This window comes from Larimichthys crocea, chromosome III, assembly GCF_000972845.2.
Source record: "Larimichthys crocea isolate SSNF chromosome III, L_crocea_2.0, whole genome shotgun sequence".
Taxonomy (NCBI): Eukaryota; Metazoa; Chordata; class Actinopteri; family Sciaenidae; genus Larimichthys; species Larimichthys crocea.
In genome coordinates this window covers 4,439,205-4,457,365 of record NC_040013.1, presented here as the reverse complement: position 1 = coordinate 4,457,365, position 18,161 = coordinate 4,439,205, and the positions used below count along the sequence as shown (strand labels likewise).

General features: G+C 41.9%; 1 protein-coding gene across 1 annotated transcript; it reads left to right on the top strand.

Annotated features, from left to right (window-relative positions):
- Window positions 1–859: 859 nt before the first annotated feature.
- On the top strand, window positions 860–16,123 carry adra1aa (adrenoceptor alpha 1Aa). The gene is made up of 4 exons (XM_019255374.2): window positions 860–940; window positions 7,777–7,882; window positions 8,237–9,207; window positions 15,059–16,123. The coding sequence occupies exons 3-4, from the start codon at window positions 8,310–8,312 to the stop codon at window positions 15,565–15,567; spliced, it is 1,407 nt and encodes a 468-aa protein (XP_019110919.1). The 5' UTR covers window positions 860–940; window positions 7,777–7,882; window positions 8,237–8,309; the 3' UTR covers window positions 15,568–16,123.
- The last annotated feature ends 2,038 nt before the right edge of the window (window positions 16,124–18,161 follow it).

The following is an 18,161-nucleotide window of genomic DNA, read 5'->3' as shown; positions in this document are numbered from 1 at the left end:
TATATAACTTTCTCTGCAGTTGGATTAGCAACTTGATACACAGGAATGATGAAAAAGACACATTTCAGCTAATCTCTATAAACAGATTGCTGATAATTTGCAAAAAAAAAAAGCTAAATCATCGTCAGACGATAGCTGTCGGGTTCCCAGATTGCATTTCAGCCAGTGTGTCCTATCTCTTTTGCTCTCCACACAAACTTTTTCCTGCATGAAATCAAAGCCCGTCTCAAAAGTGACTGATCAATACTACTCAGACTACAAACTGAAACAAGAACGCATCAGATGCCAAAATCTTGGTCCCCTGCCCGACAGATTCTGAAGCAGGTATCGGATTAAAGAGATTACCTTGCAATGAGCCTTTTATATCTACAGGCACAGCCGATCCTCTTTTACAGAGCCAGATCATGTCACACCTCTGCCACCGTAGTTTGAAAAGTTTTGACTGATTGTAAAGGGTTTGCTCCACCACTAGATGGCACTATACATATCCCCCCACACCCACCCTTTAATTTATCATTTTATATAAATATAAAGCTACTCATAATCTGGCTTGACATTAAAATTATTTTGTTTTTACATTTTAAACGAGAAGCAAAAAAAAAATTGCCTAGTGCGAGGTATAAAAACATTAAAAAACATTTAAGTTGTTTAGGAAATACATGCTTACTCACTTTTCCTGTCAGAGTTAGATAAGAAGATCAATACCACTCTCGTGCATTAACTATGGAACTAGATCTAGCATATTGTTTAGTTAATGTTATAAGTCTCGTTTGCTCATGTGTGTTTTTTGGCTGTGGGCACTTTAAGAAAGTGAGTTGTGTCATGGAACTAGTTACCAGGAAGTAAGCAAGAGAGAGCTGTTGAGAGCTGTTGTTTTGTTTAATCAGAGTCAGTCATTCAGTCATTCTGCACACATCTCATGCCTTTGGTAGCATCATGGGTATGTACTAATTTGCTTTATCGTTATCTACAATTGCAGATTATTATCTGAGTTTTTGCAAGTTCATGAGAGCATAGTTACAATTTATGAGCAGGAATGATGTTTCAAGTTAAAAATGTAATAAATACATGAATCCTGTCACAGTTAAAAACAGTTAAAAGGGAAACAAGTGGATTAATTTGCACTGAAGATTGAGTTGATACATTTACATTGAGGATTTTGTGTTGTTAAAAGCTAGCACAGTGTTGATTATATTTTTTGTATATCTGTTCTAGTTTCACCTTTCCTCGCAACGTCATTAATTCTGTGGACTAGGGATGCACCGAAATAAAAAATTTCGGCCGAAACCGAATAAAAATTAAATGGTTGGCCGAATACGGAATATGAAATGCGGTTGTTAAATTTTTCACTATTTTTTTTTTACTATTGCATAAATAGCCTAGAATAAATTTGTAGACATGTTTTTTCAAAGAAAGTAAATGTTTATTTAATATCCTTCAAATATTCCAGTAGAATTTCCAGTTAGTATAATATATAAAATATATATATATAAAGAGCAGTGTATGATGTATTTCTTGCCTGTGTTTTTCCTATATCCTGCATCGTGGGTTTTTTGTGTGTGAATGAGAAAAGAATCAGCAACCCTGGCCAGATCACCGAGCACGTTGTTTGATTACATCAATTGCGTCACGCCACTATTCGGCCTTACTATTCGGCCACTTCACCGAAAGCCGAAATGCACTTTTGGGCCATTTTCGGTCGAAATTTTTCGGTGCATCCCTACTGTGGACAAAGGAAAAACTGTCTTGAGAGTCTTGATGTTAGGAAGGAGTTTATCTGACTGTCAAGTTATGCACAGCGCACGGATAATGAGGACAGCACAGTGAAACCATGGCTTTCTAGCGGGCACGATAATGCAGTGAAAGCTGGCAGATAACAACAACATCGTCACACAAAGTCAGCAGTCTTCCAGAGCAGTGTCTAAACGGAGACTGACCACCAGGCTGCGTCATGGCAGAGGCAGCAGCTTCATGCTCTTTATCACGATCGAACGCATCATCATCATCGCTGCAGCTAAGGCAAGAGCAAGAGCAGAAGCAGCAAAAGCACGGCTTTCCTATGCAGAGGAGGAAATCAACTTAAAGCTAGAAAAGACGAGCCCTAGCTGCAACATTTCACCTTCATATCTCCAACCTGAAACCAAACCTTGCCTTAAAGACCAAATCAGTACTGGCTCTGAATTACCTCAGCTTATCCTGCAGCAGCCACACATCTATGAAGATGGATATATGTGCCATTCCCGCCAAGTTAAGTTCAAATAATCGACTCCTTCCCAAAGATAACAAATCGAGATTATCCTAAACTAACAAAGTTGAGCGATCTTACCTAGTCTCTCTTTCCTCGACACAGCAAGGTGTGTCAACCCAATAGTACAGAAGCTTCCATTTCGTCTGCAGGAAAAGTGGGCATCAGTTGGTGCATCTTACAAGCGACAAAGGTGTGTTCCCTATCCTCCCTTTGCCTACTTTGTAGACTTTGTTAGCCAGGAGGCTAGGATTGGGAATGATCCGAGCTTCAACTTCGTCACTCACACAGACATGGCTCCTAGGGCAGAGAGGACAGTTTGGAAGCCAAACAAACGTCGGGAAGTCTCTGTACACAAAACAGAGGTGTTTCCCAGAGCCACCTTTGACACTGATTAGTCCCCAATGAGACCTGATGACTGTGATAAACTGTGTCCTATTCATAGAAAACCACACCCTCTGCGTAAAATGTCGTGCATTTAGAGAGAAGCCCATTGAAGATCGCGAGATATTCTTAAAAGAAAATAATGTGTGCTTTAAATGCTGTTCTTCGTCATCACACATTGCAAAGAACTGCAAGGTTAAGGTTCAATGTTTTGAATGTAAAAGTGAGAAACACTACACAGCGCTGCACCCTGGACCTGCACCCTGGACAGAAGCGGCGGACCCTGCTCCAGAGTACAGCGGGGAGGAGGAAACCTCAACTCAATCTGAAGTCACTAACAAATGCACAAAAATTTGTGGTGGGGATCTGACAGACCGTTCCTGCTCTAAAATATGTCTTGTAAAAGTATATCCAGCTGGCCGCAGAGAAAAGGCAGTGAAACTGTATGCAATTCTGGATGAGCAGAGCAACAGGTCACTAGTTCATTCTCAGTTCTTTGAATGAGTCCAAACGCTCCTTACACATTGAGAACTGGATGGTACTGTCCGCATTCCATTACCCAGCCTCATAGAATGTACTGACATTCCTAACAACAGAGACGAAACACCAACGCCCAGTGTAGCTCGTCATCATGCACACCTGAAGTCAGTGGCACACCTCATTCCAGACAACGAAACACAGGCCCCCATTATTCTTCTCTTAGGACGGGACATTATCAGAGTTCATAGAGTCCGCAAACAGGTTAATGACTCACACAACCTACCCTATGCACAGAAGTTGGATTTGGGGTGGGTTATTGTGGGAAACGTGTGTCTAGGTCGCGTCCACAAACCACTGACGATCAAAACCTTCTACACTAACACCACAGAGTCAAAACGTCCTACTCTCTTTGATCCATGCCTGGTCGCCAATCACTCTACAACATACTCAGAGGAAAACCTTTCCTGTGAAAATGACCACCTGGGATGCACTGTGTTTAAGCGGACCAAAGATGACAACCAGGTGGCTCCTTGGATTCAGGATGCCTCCTTCATGAAAATAATGGATGAAGGACTACGGAAGGATTCATACAACAGTTGGGTAGCGCCATTACCCTTTAAATGTCCACGTCAGAGGCTCCCCAACAAAAGGTCCCAAGCACTGAAGCGTATCATGTCTCTCAAGCGCAACCTTGAAAGAAAGAAAGCCTGAAATGAAAGACCACTTCCTAAGCTTCATGGAGAAGATGCTTAAAAACGGCCATGCAGAGTTAGCTCCTCCACTCAGAGAGGAAGAAGAACGATGGTACTTACCAACATTTGGTGTGTACCATCCGAAGAAACCAAAGAAAATCCAAGTTGTGTTCGATTCTAGTGCCCAATACAATGGTGTGTCACTCAACGATGTACTGTTATTGGGGCCTGACCTGAACAACACACTGCTTGGTGTACTGATTCGCTTCAGAAAGGAAGCCATTGCCTTTACGGCTGACATAGAACAGATGTATTGTTTTTTGGTAGAGGAGAGTGACAAGAACTTCCTACGTTTTCTGTGGTCTCAGGACAATGACCTCTCCAAAGACATTGTGGAGTATCGCATGAGGGTCCACGTCTTTGGTAATAGCCCGTCGCCTGCAGTGGCTATTCATGGCCTGCACCAGTCTGTTCAGGTCATCGAGTTCCATGTTGATCCTGACGTGAAGCACTTTGTAATGCGTGACTTCTATGTAGACAATGGTCTAAAGTCCCTGCCTACCACAGAAGTTGCTGTCAACTTACTGAAGAGGACACAGGATGTTCTCTCCAAATCAAACCTGAGGCTGCATAAAATCGCAGCAAACAAGAAAGAGGTCATGGAAGCCTTTCCGTCCAGAGATCATGCAAGTGAACTCAAAGACTTGGATCTTGAGGCAGCAATGCGGCCAATGCAGCGCAGTCTTAGAATCAATTGCACAATAAATAGCCTCTATGATCCTCTTGGGTTTGTAGCACCTGTTACTATTCAAGGCAAAGCTATTTTGAGAGAACTCACTGGTGAAAACGGTGACTGGGATGCGCCATTACCTCAAGAAATGAAGAAAGCTTGGACATCATGGCGAGCTTCTTTGGCAGAACTGTCCAATCTTTCCATCTCCAGACCCTATACTGAAACTTCACCCTCAGCAGCTGTCAGAAGAGAATTATGTGTCTTATCAGATGCATCAACCAAAGCTATTGCTGCAGTCACATATCTAAAAATCACAGACACAGCCGGAAACAACTCTGTTGGGTTTGTCATGGAGAAAGCCCTGAGCATACAATTCCAAGCCCTGAGCATACAATTTCAAGCCCTGAGCATACAATTCCAAGACTAACTCTGCGCAGCAGTGCTCGCTGTCGAGTTAGCAGACCTTGTCTCAGCAGAACTAGACCTTCAGCTCGATGCTGTAACCTACTATTCAGACAGCAAAGTGGTCCTAGGCTACATTAATAATGAAACTAGGCACTTTTATGTTTATGTCAGCAACCGGGTACTACGTATCCGAAGATCCTCTCATCCAGATCAATGGCTTTGTGCCAACAGACCAGAACCCTGCGGATCATGCAACACGTTCTGTTGCTGCAGGCTAGGACACCAACTGGCTCAGTGGGCCCAAATTTCTGTCCGTATCGGAGCCAAGTATCTCTGAGAGCACCTATGATCTTGTTGATCCAAGCTCAGACCCAGACATCCAGCCTCTAGTGTCTACTTTAAGCACTACAACATCATCCAAGCAGCTTGGTTCCCAAAGATTTGCCAAGTTCTCTTCTTGGAAGATGCTAACTCGTGCTATTGCTCGCCTTAGACATATAGCCTGTCTTTTCAGCACAACCCTGATGCAGAACAGCTCTTGTAAGGGCTGGCATTACTGCAAAGCAAAGCTTGATGTTGAGGAGTTCAATCAAGCTTCAGCCATAATCATTCGAGCGGTACAAGAGGAAGTCTACAATCAAGAGATCAAATGCATCCAAAAACACGAGAGGATTCCCAAAAGAAGTCCACTCAAAAATCTGGACCCTTTTATTGACATGCATGGTCTTCTGAGACCTTGCACTCAGTAAGGGGTGGGCAGTGATCTTTACATGTATGAGCATAAGAGCTATTCATATTAAAGTCATAGAATCCCTTGACACATCCAGCTTCATCAACGCACTTAGGTGGTTTATTGCTGTGCGTGGGCCAGTCAAACATATCCGTTCGGATTGTGGCACTAACTTTGTTGGTGCCTGCAAGGACTTGAGGATACCTTCAAGCATGCTTCCCATTTTGGCGGAACATGGGAAAGGATGATTGGTCTTACAAGGAGAGTTCTGGACTCTATGTTTCTCCAGCTGAAAGACAAACTTACCCATGAAGTGCTTGTGACATTCATGGCAGAAGTAGCAGCAATTATCAATGGCAGGCCCCTTGTTCCTGTGACCACTGACCCTGATGATTCGTTTATACTCAAACCGGCTGCTCTTCTCACACAAAAAGTGAACATTGTTCCTGCTCCTGCAGGCAAGTTTGAGGCTTCAGACCTCTATAAGCGCCAATGGCGGCAGGTTCAGCACCTGTCCAACACTTTCTGGGACAGATAGCAGAAGCAGTTCCTCCTAACACTACAAGCACACAAGAAATGGCAGTCCATTCATCCGAACATCAAGTCAGGAAGTGTTGTTTTGCTCAAAAACAGTCAAGTACCAAGAAATGAATGGCTTTTTGGACTGGTAACACAGACCTTCCCTAGCAAAGATGGGAAAGTGCGCCAGGTTGAGGTGAAGGTCATTAAACCAGAACGGACTGCTTTCAGAGATAGTGTTTCTTCTCCTTGCAGATGCTTAGTTATATTAAGCATCATGACATCATGACAAGCCTGTTGGGTGTGGGGGGGGTGTTTAGTTAAAGTCTTGTTTTCTGTGTTTTTTGGCTGTGATCGCTTTAAGGAACTAAAACCTAAACAAGGAGTTGTGTCATGGGACTAGTAACCAGGAAGTAAGCAAGAGAGAGCTGTTGAGAGCTGTTGTTTTGTTTAATCTGAGTCGAACCAGTCATTCTGCACACATGTCATGCCTTTGCATCGTAGGGTCATGTTTATGTACTAGTTTGTTAGCACACTGTTGATTATATTTTCTGTATATCTGTTCTAGTTTCACCTTTCCTCGCAACGTCATTAAACCTGTGGACAAAGGAAAAACTGTCTTGAGAGTCTTGATGTCAGGAAGGAGTTTATCTGACTGTCAAGTTTTGCACAGCGCACATAACATAATGAGGACAGCACACTAATAATAAGCTTAGCTTAGCATAAAGACTGGAAGCAGGGGGAAACAGCTAGCCTTCCTACAAAAGCTTCTTTAATATGTACCAAAACGCCGGATTAACTATGGAGACGGCATAACATGTTATATTTAATATGTACAAAAAACTGGAATGCAAAAATGAGTCTTGCATGCTTGAGCCTTTTTTGTGAGATGGAGGTGATGATAGATAAATCTACGCTAGCTGTTTCCCCCTGTTTCCAGTCTTTATGCTAAGCTAAGCTAACTGCATAGCTTTTTGTTCAGTGTATAAACATGAGTGGCACTTCAAAGTGAATAAACATCATTCCCAACATGTCAAAGCATTCATTTAAAAGCGTTCAGTGTAAAGGCTTCGATTCATGTCAAACTGGACATTATGCATTGCTTTGACCTCCGAAGATGTCACAGTTTGATATTGATTTGTTTGGGGGAGTGGGGGGGAGATTAAGGGTGAGATCAGGCTTGGGTAGGTCGGTTGAAGATCATATTAGCACCACAAACTGACAAACACACTGTTGCATTGTTGCCTGCCCAGCTATTCCGGTTGAGCTCGATGCCATCTCGAGTTTTAACTGTGTGATGTTTTTCCCTGACGATTCAGTTAAACGGGCAGCTGATCGGCGCTGATATCCATTTCTTTATTCCTCGAATGCACATTGTGTTTGGTCGATAAGCGCAAGATGGTCACATTGATCTGACAGCAACTGTGGTTTCAAACGCCGTCTCTCGCCCACAGTCTTGATAGATCTGAGTTGTAGCAGCAAAAATGAATTAGACAAACCAAGGATGAATGCTTTTGTGTTTTGTTGTTACATTGTGATGGATGCGTCACTTCTCTCAAAGCAGACCCCTTTGTCTCTCTCTTCAAAGGTGCTGAGTGCTGAGTCTGTCCCTGGGTTCATCAGGAAAAGCCTGGACTACTGCTCACTTGCCGTCTTACCAAGAAAGAGTGGCTTCTCAAACTGCATTTTTTTAGGTTCAGAGAACATGCAAAGATTTTTTTTTCTAGATGTGTACACTTCTATCTCATCTATAATGCATTTCTAACTGTGTTTTCGTGCCAGCCGCATAATAACAGTCAGTTTTAACAACAGTAACATTTCCAAGATGGATTACCTGATTTCAGCGCAGTAGGCTTTGTCTGCATACATTATACTTCTCCCTCTGTGTTCCCGCATGCATCCTGTTTTATTTTTCTTGATGCTTTGCCAACGTAATGGCTCATTTGCTTGTGGCACCATCATTCAATTGTTTGACAAGACAAACTTAATGTGATCATTACTCTAATGGCTTTTATGACAATGTCCTGATGTCCCCTTTTCTCCTGTAGTGAACTTAAATAAGCGGTCAGTCTACCTCTGCTGCACAGGACAGTGTCGAGCATCAACGTAGTATTGGAACAGATGGTTCCTGCGCTGGACAATATGACCCCAACACCTCTGACACAAAACTGCTCCAACTGCAGTCAGGTTTTAGTCCCAGAGCTCGACGTGGCCAAGGCTGTGGGTTTGGGACTAGTGCTTGGTATTTTCATCGTGTTTGGAATTGTGGGAAACATCCTGGTAATCCTCTCAGTAGTGTGTCATCGAAACCTGCGGACGGGCACACATTATTTTATAGTTAATCTGGCCGTGGCAGATTTGCTGCTAACCTCCACTGTACTGCCCTTCTCTGCCATTCTGGAGATTGTGGATCGTTGGGTGTTTGGACGGATCATTTGCAATATTTGGGCAGCTGTGGATGTGCTCTGCTGCACCGCCTCCATCATGAGCCTCTGTGTGATCTCGGTTGACCGCTTCATTGGAGTCAGTTACCCTCTGCGTTACCCGATGATAATGACAAAACGCAGGGCGCTGCTGACAATGATGATGCTGTGGGTGCTGTCGCTCGTCATATCTATTGGACCTTTGTTTGGCTGGAAAGAGGAAGCGCCCGAGGACGAGACCATCTGCAAGATCACAGAAGAGCCGGGCTACGCCATCTTCTCTGCTGTGGGCTCTTTCTACCTCCCTCTAGCCGTCATACTGGCCATGTACTGTCGGGTCTATGTGGTAGCTCACAGGGAGAGCCAGGGCCTGAGGGAGGGTCACAAGATAGAGAAGTCAGACTCAGAGCAGGTGACACTCAGGATACACAGAGGCAACACGACTGTGTCAGAAGACGAGGCCCTTCGCAACCGCACACACTTCGCCCTGCGACTGCTCAAGTTCTCACGTGAGATGAAGGCCGCCAAGACTTTGGGCATTGTGGTTGGCTGCTTTGTGTTGTGCTGGCTGCCCTTTTTCCTGGTGTTACCTATCGGTGAGTATTGTCATGCTCAGTTTGTATATGATTTTTACTTTTTATGGGCAAGATGATGTCCAAGACTTCTGTAGAATTTGTCCAGGCAAAGCAACAATATGTAAACAATAACATTTTAATCAAATAATAAGAAATAGTTTGACATTTTGGTAATTATGCTTATTCACTTTATTGCTGAGAGTTAGATGAGAAGATTGATACGTCTCATGTCTGGGGAAAAAAATGCAGCATAAAACCTGGAAACTATTCTCAAAATCAGTGCTCGTCTGTTTAATGTTTGCTAAAAACAAAGGATAAAAAGTCCTGGTAAGCATATTTCATGACCTTTGTGAACAGAACAAAGCTAAATTCATGACCTGCTTTTTTCATTTTTAATCAATAAGATATCACGAGCTACAAACCGTTTCCTTTATTGGATTACTTGCGTTTACACATATGAGTCAGACCACTTTTAGAAAGCTATTTAACTTCTGCATTAATTCATTTTACAGATCCATTCATCGATTGCCCAGTTTTTAAGTGCTGGCGAATTTAGTAGTTTGATCTTGTTAATTGAATTGCCCCTTTGTGGGAGCACTCTGAAGTTACTGTCAATCAGACGAGCCCTTGTGGCCTCTTGGGCGACGTAGTAAATGCTTTGACTCAGCCAGGTGGACGCTCTATAAATAGGCTCTTTAAATCTTTTAGATCCCTGACAGCCTGCGGTCCGCCAATGTCCGTAAACAAAAGCACACGATTTCAGACCATCATGTGTTTCAAACGCACGTCCTTCAATGAAATGTAAAGACGTCTCTCTGCTCCGTCCCCTCTTCTTTGACTCGCTTCATCACAATGGCAGTCTGGCAATGGTAGATAAAGCCATCAGATTGGTGTCAGACCTTATATTGTGCTCCCTTTAAGAACACCCACCTTTATGAAGACAAGCTTGAAGGGAAAAACACACAGCTTGCCGAACCATGCATATATATCGAGGGAATGTGAGTAGGAAATCCGAACTGAGTAGAAATGAGATACGGCAAAGTCACAAATCCCTTAGGGTTTTTTTATTTATTCCATGCTCTCATGCTTGTAAATATAGCTGTTACCATGTGGCCATTTCTGACTGGGAAATGAGGGAAAGCCTCAGCTTACCAACACTCCCTTCCTAATGCTGGCGACTGGCTGCATACTGCTGCCACATAAGTCTGTGGACAATGACAGATTTATCAGTGAATCACCGTGCAACCTAATTCTGACATGTAGAGCTCGAGAATTTGTCATTGTTTGAGTTTGTTTATTGGTGTTGGCTTTAATTTCCCATCAGGGAAATATAAGTTGTGGGAATTTGATTGTATCTCTCAGGGACTATAAGGACATGTGAAGTCATTGCTGATTTAAACAATAACTTTATTTCCTTTGGCCCAAGACGTTAAGATGTCAACTGCAATATGCCAAGTTCAAGTCCAGCTGCAGCCCTTTGTTTTCTCTGTCTCTCTTCCTCATCTTTTCCTATCATTTTATTATTCTTATCTAAATAAATAAAGATTAACCAGGCTGGAAAGCAGTTTTTCAGCATCCTTTATAGTTTGAAGTTTTTGTGGCACGGTTAGCACCTTTAACAACACCAGTAATAGTGATGTCATGGTGCACTTACACACCCTGGTGTACACCTCTCCATCACAGCAGAAGGGTGAGAAGTCATGCTCCTGCAGGTCATCAAATTAAGTTGGTGTTGAAGATATAACATTTATTATTATTATTATTATTATTATTATTATTATTATTATTTTCAACAATTTTTAAAGAAATTTGTAATCACTTCCGGATATTACTAGATACTTCAGAGCGGAAACATTACTAAACGTAATGTCAATAAAACTTTATTACATTACCTGGTCCATGAACGATGCCTGTCTGTGTGCCTGAGTCTAGTGAGATTTTAGATTTTAGACCATCAGCAATGGTGGTTGTTTAACAATAAAGACAACTCCCATGATCCTACGTCATTTGTTATTGTTTAACAATAAAGACAACTCCCATGATCCTACGTCATTTGTTATTTTTTTTATAAGAGAGGCCACTAAAAATTTTAATGAAAATTATAGACTATACATTTAATCTTTTCTTTAAACCTCTGTGGCTGTGAAGAAACCACCGTAGAAGTGCCATGAAGTGCAGTTTGAGGCTGGCTACAAAATGAGTCAATCCTTATAATTCTCTATGTTAAAAATGTCCAACTTCACAGCAAAAATAAACATGTTTGTACTATGGTACAAAAAACAGTTTTGGTCTCTATAGCTAATTTCGCTGTTGATAAAAATTGTATTGATTTAATTTCTATATATCTCACCCATTCAAATTATATTAAGGCTCAAAGTTATGCATAATTAAGAGAGTGGTCGCTTTAATTTACATTTAGGCGGCAGAGGCAGAGCTTGCCAAGATTGTGACGGCCAGAGCCACTGCACAATCTGAGCTTCAGGATACGATGTCCATCTTTTAAAGCGTCTACGAGACAAAGCCATAATAATCTTTCAGTTTTTACAGCACACATCTTCATTGTTTCAGTTCGCTGTCGCCAGTCTCATCAATGTCATTTTGGTCTGCAGCTGTTTTCAGCTGAAAGCTCTAAAAACGGTCTGGCACTAGGCAGCAGACAGACAAAGCAAAGCCAATAATCTTTTTGTTTTTTTTTCTCAAGCGTTGGTGGAGACCTTCTCTAACTCCCGTTATACATGAGGAACATTTGCATGTATAGAATACACGGCCTTGTCTGGTTGATCCTAGCAACAGAGAGATCTCTATTAAAGAGTTTTTCCAATGATGATTTGAAAGAGTGTGCAGCGGTTGCCACCTAAACCTGCCAACATCTTTCATCTGTATTGTTAAAACTCTGCCCAGACTCATAATTCAACAGCGTACAGTCTGGACAGCAACCGAATACTGATACTCCCACATGATATGTAAAAATGTCCCCGTTCGGTCTAAATCACATCGGGTACACTTTGGAGATATTCATCATAAAACGTCGGTCCATTTGCAAGAGGTCAGTCAAAGCTGCAGCTCCTCATTTCTGTATCGTCGTAGTCATAACGGTATGGCAGGGGGAAAAAAGTATTCATTTTATTATCTGCTTCAATAACTTACAACGTTTAATTATTGTTTAATGAAGTCGATCAGACACCAAAACGTTTCCACATATTTCACATTTGTCCTTCTCATCATGACGGAAACTTTACATACACATACATAAAATATTTACAGTAAATATAAAAAAAACTAATTAAACACTGTTAGAGATTTTCTCTGAATTATTACAATCAAATCACACTGACCATACTAATAGACTCATAATATAATATCTGACTGTAATAATTTTGTTATTTTCAGTTAAATCAGGTTACAAGCATGCATGTCATAAGTGTCCTTGATCAAGATAGTGAATCCCAAATTGCTCCCTGTAAGTCGCTTTGCGTCAGCTAAATGAGTAAAAATGTAAATGTGAATGAATGTGAAATTACACATTCAGTGCCCTCATATGTACCTGTATGTGTGACCTGCCAACCTTAAGGAAAATAAATTTGGTGAAAAGATCATTTACATTTGGCAGGTGGACAGAAAATCAACTCCAAATTCAGAAGTTGCTCTGTATATGGAGGATGTATAAAACTGTTATATGTTGGTAGCAGTTCTATTCGTACAACTCTTTCTTTCTTGTTAAATTGTACTTTATCTTCCAGGATGCAGCATTTTGTTTTGCGACTTTTGTCATTTGTCTTCTTTTCAGACAAACCCTGGGTGGTGTAAAATCTTTGTCAACCCGAAACATATTGTGCTTTAATTGAAGTTCGCAACAATTGGAGCTGCGCAGTTTTCCCTTGAGCAGTCATGTTTCATTGATTTTGAGCAACAAGGCATTTATCGAACAGCCTTTTTTTTTCATTCAGCAAAAAACAACAACTTCGACAACATCTATCAACGGTTCCAGCAATAACAGAATTGTTCTTGTTTTGCTGGCACAGCTGAGTTCAAAATGTATGAGCTGTAGAGCCAGACACAAAATAATCAGCTCTCCATCTCTTCTTTCTATCCATCTCTATATCACAATCTCATTTTTTTTCAGGCAGCAACAACTCGCCCAATAAATCATTTTACACGGCATCTTCTCCCCCTATAGATAGATAGATAGATAGATAGATAGATAGATAGATAGATAGACTAAAAGCCAGCCATTTAATTATTTTAATGTTTCATTGGCAGTCGTTGGATTTGGGCACAGTCACCTACATTTTCATTGACAAACTGGGCTGCATGCGATGTTCCTGTTAAGTCTTTTTTTTTTTCTGCATCTTCATTAAGCATCCCGCTCACGCTCTCTGCTTTTAACGCTTCCTCTAATCAAGAGCAGTGCTTTTTCATGACGACAATTTTAATATAATCCTTAACCTCGCTGGCAAGTAGGGATAGGCATCTTTTTTAGCGGAAAGTGGATAAAACAATTAAATTAAATGGTCTCAAGTGGATGTAAATGAGGGCATGTTTCTGTCGGATCATGTGATATTTTCATATAAACACAACCTTTTAATGCAACAGATACTAGAGCAAGCAACTGCCACTGATTTTAGCCCCGGACACCAACATTTCTTTGTTAGTTTATCGCTTTGTTCGAGACAATTTGGATTGTTGATGTTCCCCAGAGGATGAATCCTAATGCTGATTCATTGAATAGTTTCTTCTAGTGCCGACAGCAGGTTGATATTTTTGTGAAATATCTCAGCACTTTCGATGGGTTGCCAAGAAATTCATTATTGCTATTCATGGTCTCCAGAGGCTGAATCCTAACATCTGATTTATCCTCTAAACACACCATCAGATTTTCACTAATTAACAGACTGACATCTACAAGGTGGATTGGCACAATATTTTGCACAGCCATTCATGCTTCCCATAAGATGAATCCTGATGACTTTGCTGATTCATTGAATAGTTTCTTCTAGTACCACCACATTCTTGTGAAATATCTCAGTATTTTAGATGGATTGCCAAGAAATTCGGTATAGACATTCATGGTCTCCAGAGGCTGAATCCTAACATCTAATTTATCCTCTAAACACACCAGAAGATTTTCACTAATTCAGTGAAATAGACTGACATCTACAAGGTGGACTGGCACAAATATTCATGCTCCCCATAAGATGAATCCTAATAACCTCTGTGATCCCCCTTGACGCCCTCTTGCAACCCCATTAAATTGACTTTTGTGATTGAGAGTGAAATGTCTTAACGGTTAGATTGGTTGCTGTTAAATATGCCACAGATTAATTATTCATGGTCTCTAGAGGATACCAAACACGTGCAAAACCAGGTAGACACCTTTCCCTTTAGCTAATTAGCAGCTGATAGTATACTAACTAAACCATTGGTAGAGATGTGCCATCTTACACCTAGAGCCACAGTATCAAGGTGCCGCCGAGACACCTACTGACTCAACCGTGAGCAGGGCGCAGCTGTCTTATCAGACAAATTAACACTTGAGGATACACCAGCGTGGCAGGAACTACCTGAGATAAATCATCTTTCTCTATCTGCTAACATGGGGGGGGGCTTTATGAACAACACTGCAGACAGCCGTCAGGCAGGTGATTGAGAGGCTCTGGTTTGGCTTGAATCTTGAGTCCCTGTCGTGTTGTCCATCTTTATGTAAAGTCAATGACCTAAAGGTCAACGGTGTTAGCAGCGCGTTAACATTCATTGAGAGCATATAACCACAGTAGAGTTAATATATCAATCTTCACATTTCAGACAAGAAATCAGGGTTTTACAGGTACATGTGGTAATTTTAATCACCTCTGTGTATCTAATGTCTCCACAGGCTCCATTTTCCCCACATACAGACCTTCAGAAACCGTCTTCAAGGTCACCTTCTGGCTTGGTTACTTCAACAGCTGCATCAACCCCATCATCTACCCGTGCTCCAGCCAGGAGTTTAAGAAAGCTTTCCAGAGTTTACTCGGAGCTAAATGTCTAAGAAAGACCCCTAGACCACAACATCATCATCTGAATGCAGCTCAGAGTCAAACTCATGGTCAAAGCCAGCCCCTAAATCTGGCCCTGGACAGCAGGGGTCGGCTCAGCCCTTCCCCTTCTATGGCCCTGTCCAAGACCTCTTCCTTCAGGGACAGCAGGGAGTGGAGGGTCGAGACGAGCAGAGTGAAAGTGGCCAAATTCTGCAGTAAAAGCTTCCACAAAACCTGCTGCTGCATCCTCAGCGATGGGACTCCCACGCCGGAGGCAAACTGTGCACAGCCCCCTCCTGTCGTGAACCTTCCCACCATCAAAATCCACCAACTGTCCCTGTCGGAAAAAGGAGAGTCTGTGTAACTACTGTAATCCTTCACACATTCCTAATGACTCTGTTTTTCAAGGTCGTGGATGAGAATATATTTCCTTTGGCTCTGTTATCGTGACAAAAGATGAGCTATGTCAGAATGGTGGCTGCTTTGAAACTTAAAATGTGTCAGCTTTGATAGCATTCTGTGATTTTTCTGGATGTAAAAATGAAAGAAACATCACGGCCGTTATAGCTGTACCCTTTAAGATCACACACAAACTGTTGCAGACCGTCCAAAGTGTATAAAGACCCTGTAAATACGCCCTTGACGTGGACCAAAAGAAGTATAGTAAAGAGATTAGAGATCTCTAAATGTTTACATATTTTATATTACAGAGAGAAATGTAAATATGCATGATTTCACCAAATGTTTCAAAAATGCTGGTCAGTGGTGCTCCTATTGTCCAAAGTTTGCCTAACGCTGTTCCTGTAGTCAAAATGTTGCTGCTCTGTACACAAAAAAAAGGGACCTTGTGCACTTCCATGTTATATTACAATAAATTTGTATGACGTATTCCTAACAAGGTGATTTTGCTTGATTCACTGAATACGTAGCCCGGTTCATCTATCCACATTCGCACAATTTTCATCTACCTCCAAGTGGTGCCAGATGAATGTCTTAATATACTACTGTGGAATTTTAGCTGACCTTGTGGTTGCTGACCTCAATCCTGACCGGACCCCCCCCCCGAGCCTCTCCACCAGATTTAGAGAAAGTCAAACACAGTCTCAGTCAGTCTCCTATCAGGCCGTACTCTTTGTTTCAGTCTGCCATTTGTACACAAAGCACGCAGGCCTCCGTAAGGGCTCCCGTGTGGGTGGGTGTTCTCACCAGAGCAAAAGGTGTTACTCCCAAAAACCAAGCGTGAATCTAAATGTCTCTGTTTACGCAAAAGCATCAGAGGGCAAGAGGACAATCTCTGCCTTCCGTATTGATTTATTTCCTCCTGGCTACTCCTTCTGTAGTACCAAGATGTACTCCCTCTGTGAGTGTCAGAGGGAGGAGATGCAGCCAGCATCGGTAAGCCAATCTACCCCTCTGTGCGTTAGGTTCAGTCGGAGAAGTGAAGCCGACAGCTTTCCCACAGGGGAGGGCGGTGAGAGTGCTCGTCTGTGCCCGCGTTGTCATTGACTAGCATGTCTGTGAACCTGTAAATCACGCCGTCTCTGCGCAGATGCCATTAGGAGAGAGGCCTCCAGCCGCAGCAATAAAATACAGATGGTACAAATGACCTAAATCAACTCTTCCTTTCTTTTTGTCTCTCTTTTTGGAGGGGGAGTGATGAGATCGTGAGCAAGAACCTCAGCCGACGAATACCTGTGTTCCAGGTTTTTATAAAGATATATCATCTTCCCAATGCAATAGCTGTAATGAATACCATAATTAGATCAGCAGCCTCGCTGTAGTCAGATATAGACTGGAACAGAGAAAGAACAACCCCCATGTGTTTCATCAGCTTCTCCCTGATCTTATCCAGCAGCCTAATTTGATGTATTCGTAGGGAAATTACCAATAAGGGTGTAATCTGCATTCTTGTAGTATTGTTTTAATATTCTGATACATCACTGAGCCCACAATTATTTATTCTAAAGGGAAATACACGTAACAGTGCATGCTTACAGTCATACATATGTCATCATGATGATATGATGGGAATGATTGTGGACTTGTAGCTGTGGTGTGTGTGTGTGTGTGTGTGTGTGTGTGTGTGTGTGTGTGTGTGTGTGTGTGTGTGTTTCCAGTGGTTTGAAAGCACATCGAGCACAGCTGGTGAGTCATGTTTGCACACTTTTCCCAGGAGGGCTCAGCTTTGTAAAGTCTTCCTGATGCTTCTTGTGTTCTGTCTGAAACTCTCATCAGTGGGTGAAGATGTTGACATGATAGGATCCCCCCTCTCTCTCTCTCTCTCTCCGGTTTAATCAGTGCACTCATCGTGCTAAATCCTAATTGGACGACTGTCAAACAGCCAGAAGGAGCTTCACTAATCACAGAACTGTTGTTGATGTGTGCACTCACTGTGACCACGTCTTGCTCAGTTCATTTCGCTGTGAGCGTCCCCGGCGGGGTGAAGTGTTGAAAGAGCTGGAACAACAAATTGCTGCTGAAGCTGAGGGCCGAGCATCACGACTCTGTGCCTCCACCTAGTGTCTCGCTGCATTTACTCCATCCACTGCTGGGATGTGATGTGACTCAACAAATGTAAATTTAATTAAAATCTAAAGTGATAAAACTTCATTTCATACGTCAGATAGTTCGCTAATCTTTTCTGGAGAGTCATTTTATACATGCGGAAAATCTTCTGAAAGTTCCTGGCAAGGATTTGTGTAATTGGGCATTCATTATAAGGACACTGGAGACTTCAGTTGGTACACTCATTAATTAATTCTAATTAATTGCTTGAGTGACCAAAGGAATCTTTTAATCAGCAGGGGAAACAAGATTCAGCGCCTTTTGGTTAAGTTAAAGTAGAATTAGCAAAAGTCTTGGAAAACTTTACTTATGGAAGTGTTTGCAGAAAGAAAAACTCCTAGGAGCATTATATTATTTTTATATTATTAAAGAACCCTGACTTAAATGTTTCCA

What these genes read in the sequence shown, in the direction of transcription:
- adra1aa (XM_019255374.2), top strand. Translation starts at nt 8,310, where the DNA reads ATGGTTCCTGCGCTGGACAATATGACCCCAACACCTCTGACACAAAAC. An exon ending in TTTCCTGGTGTTACCTATCG is followed by an intron (nt 9,208 to 15,058) that starts GTGAGTATTGTC and finishes ATGTCTCCACAG; the next exon opens with GCTCCATTTTCCCCACATAC.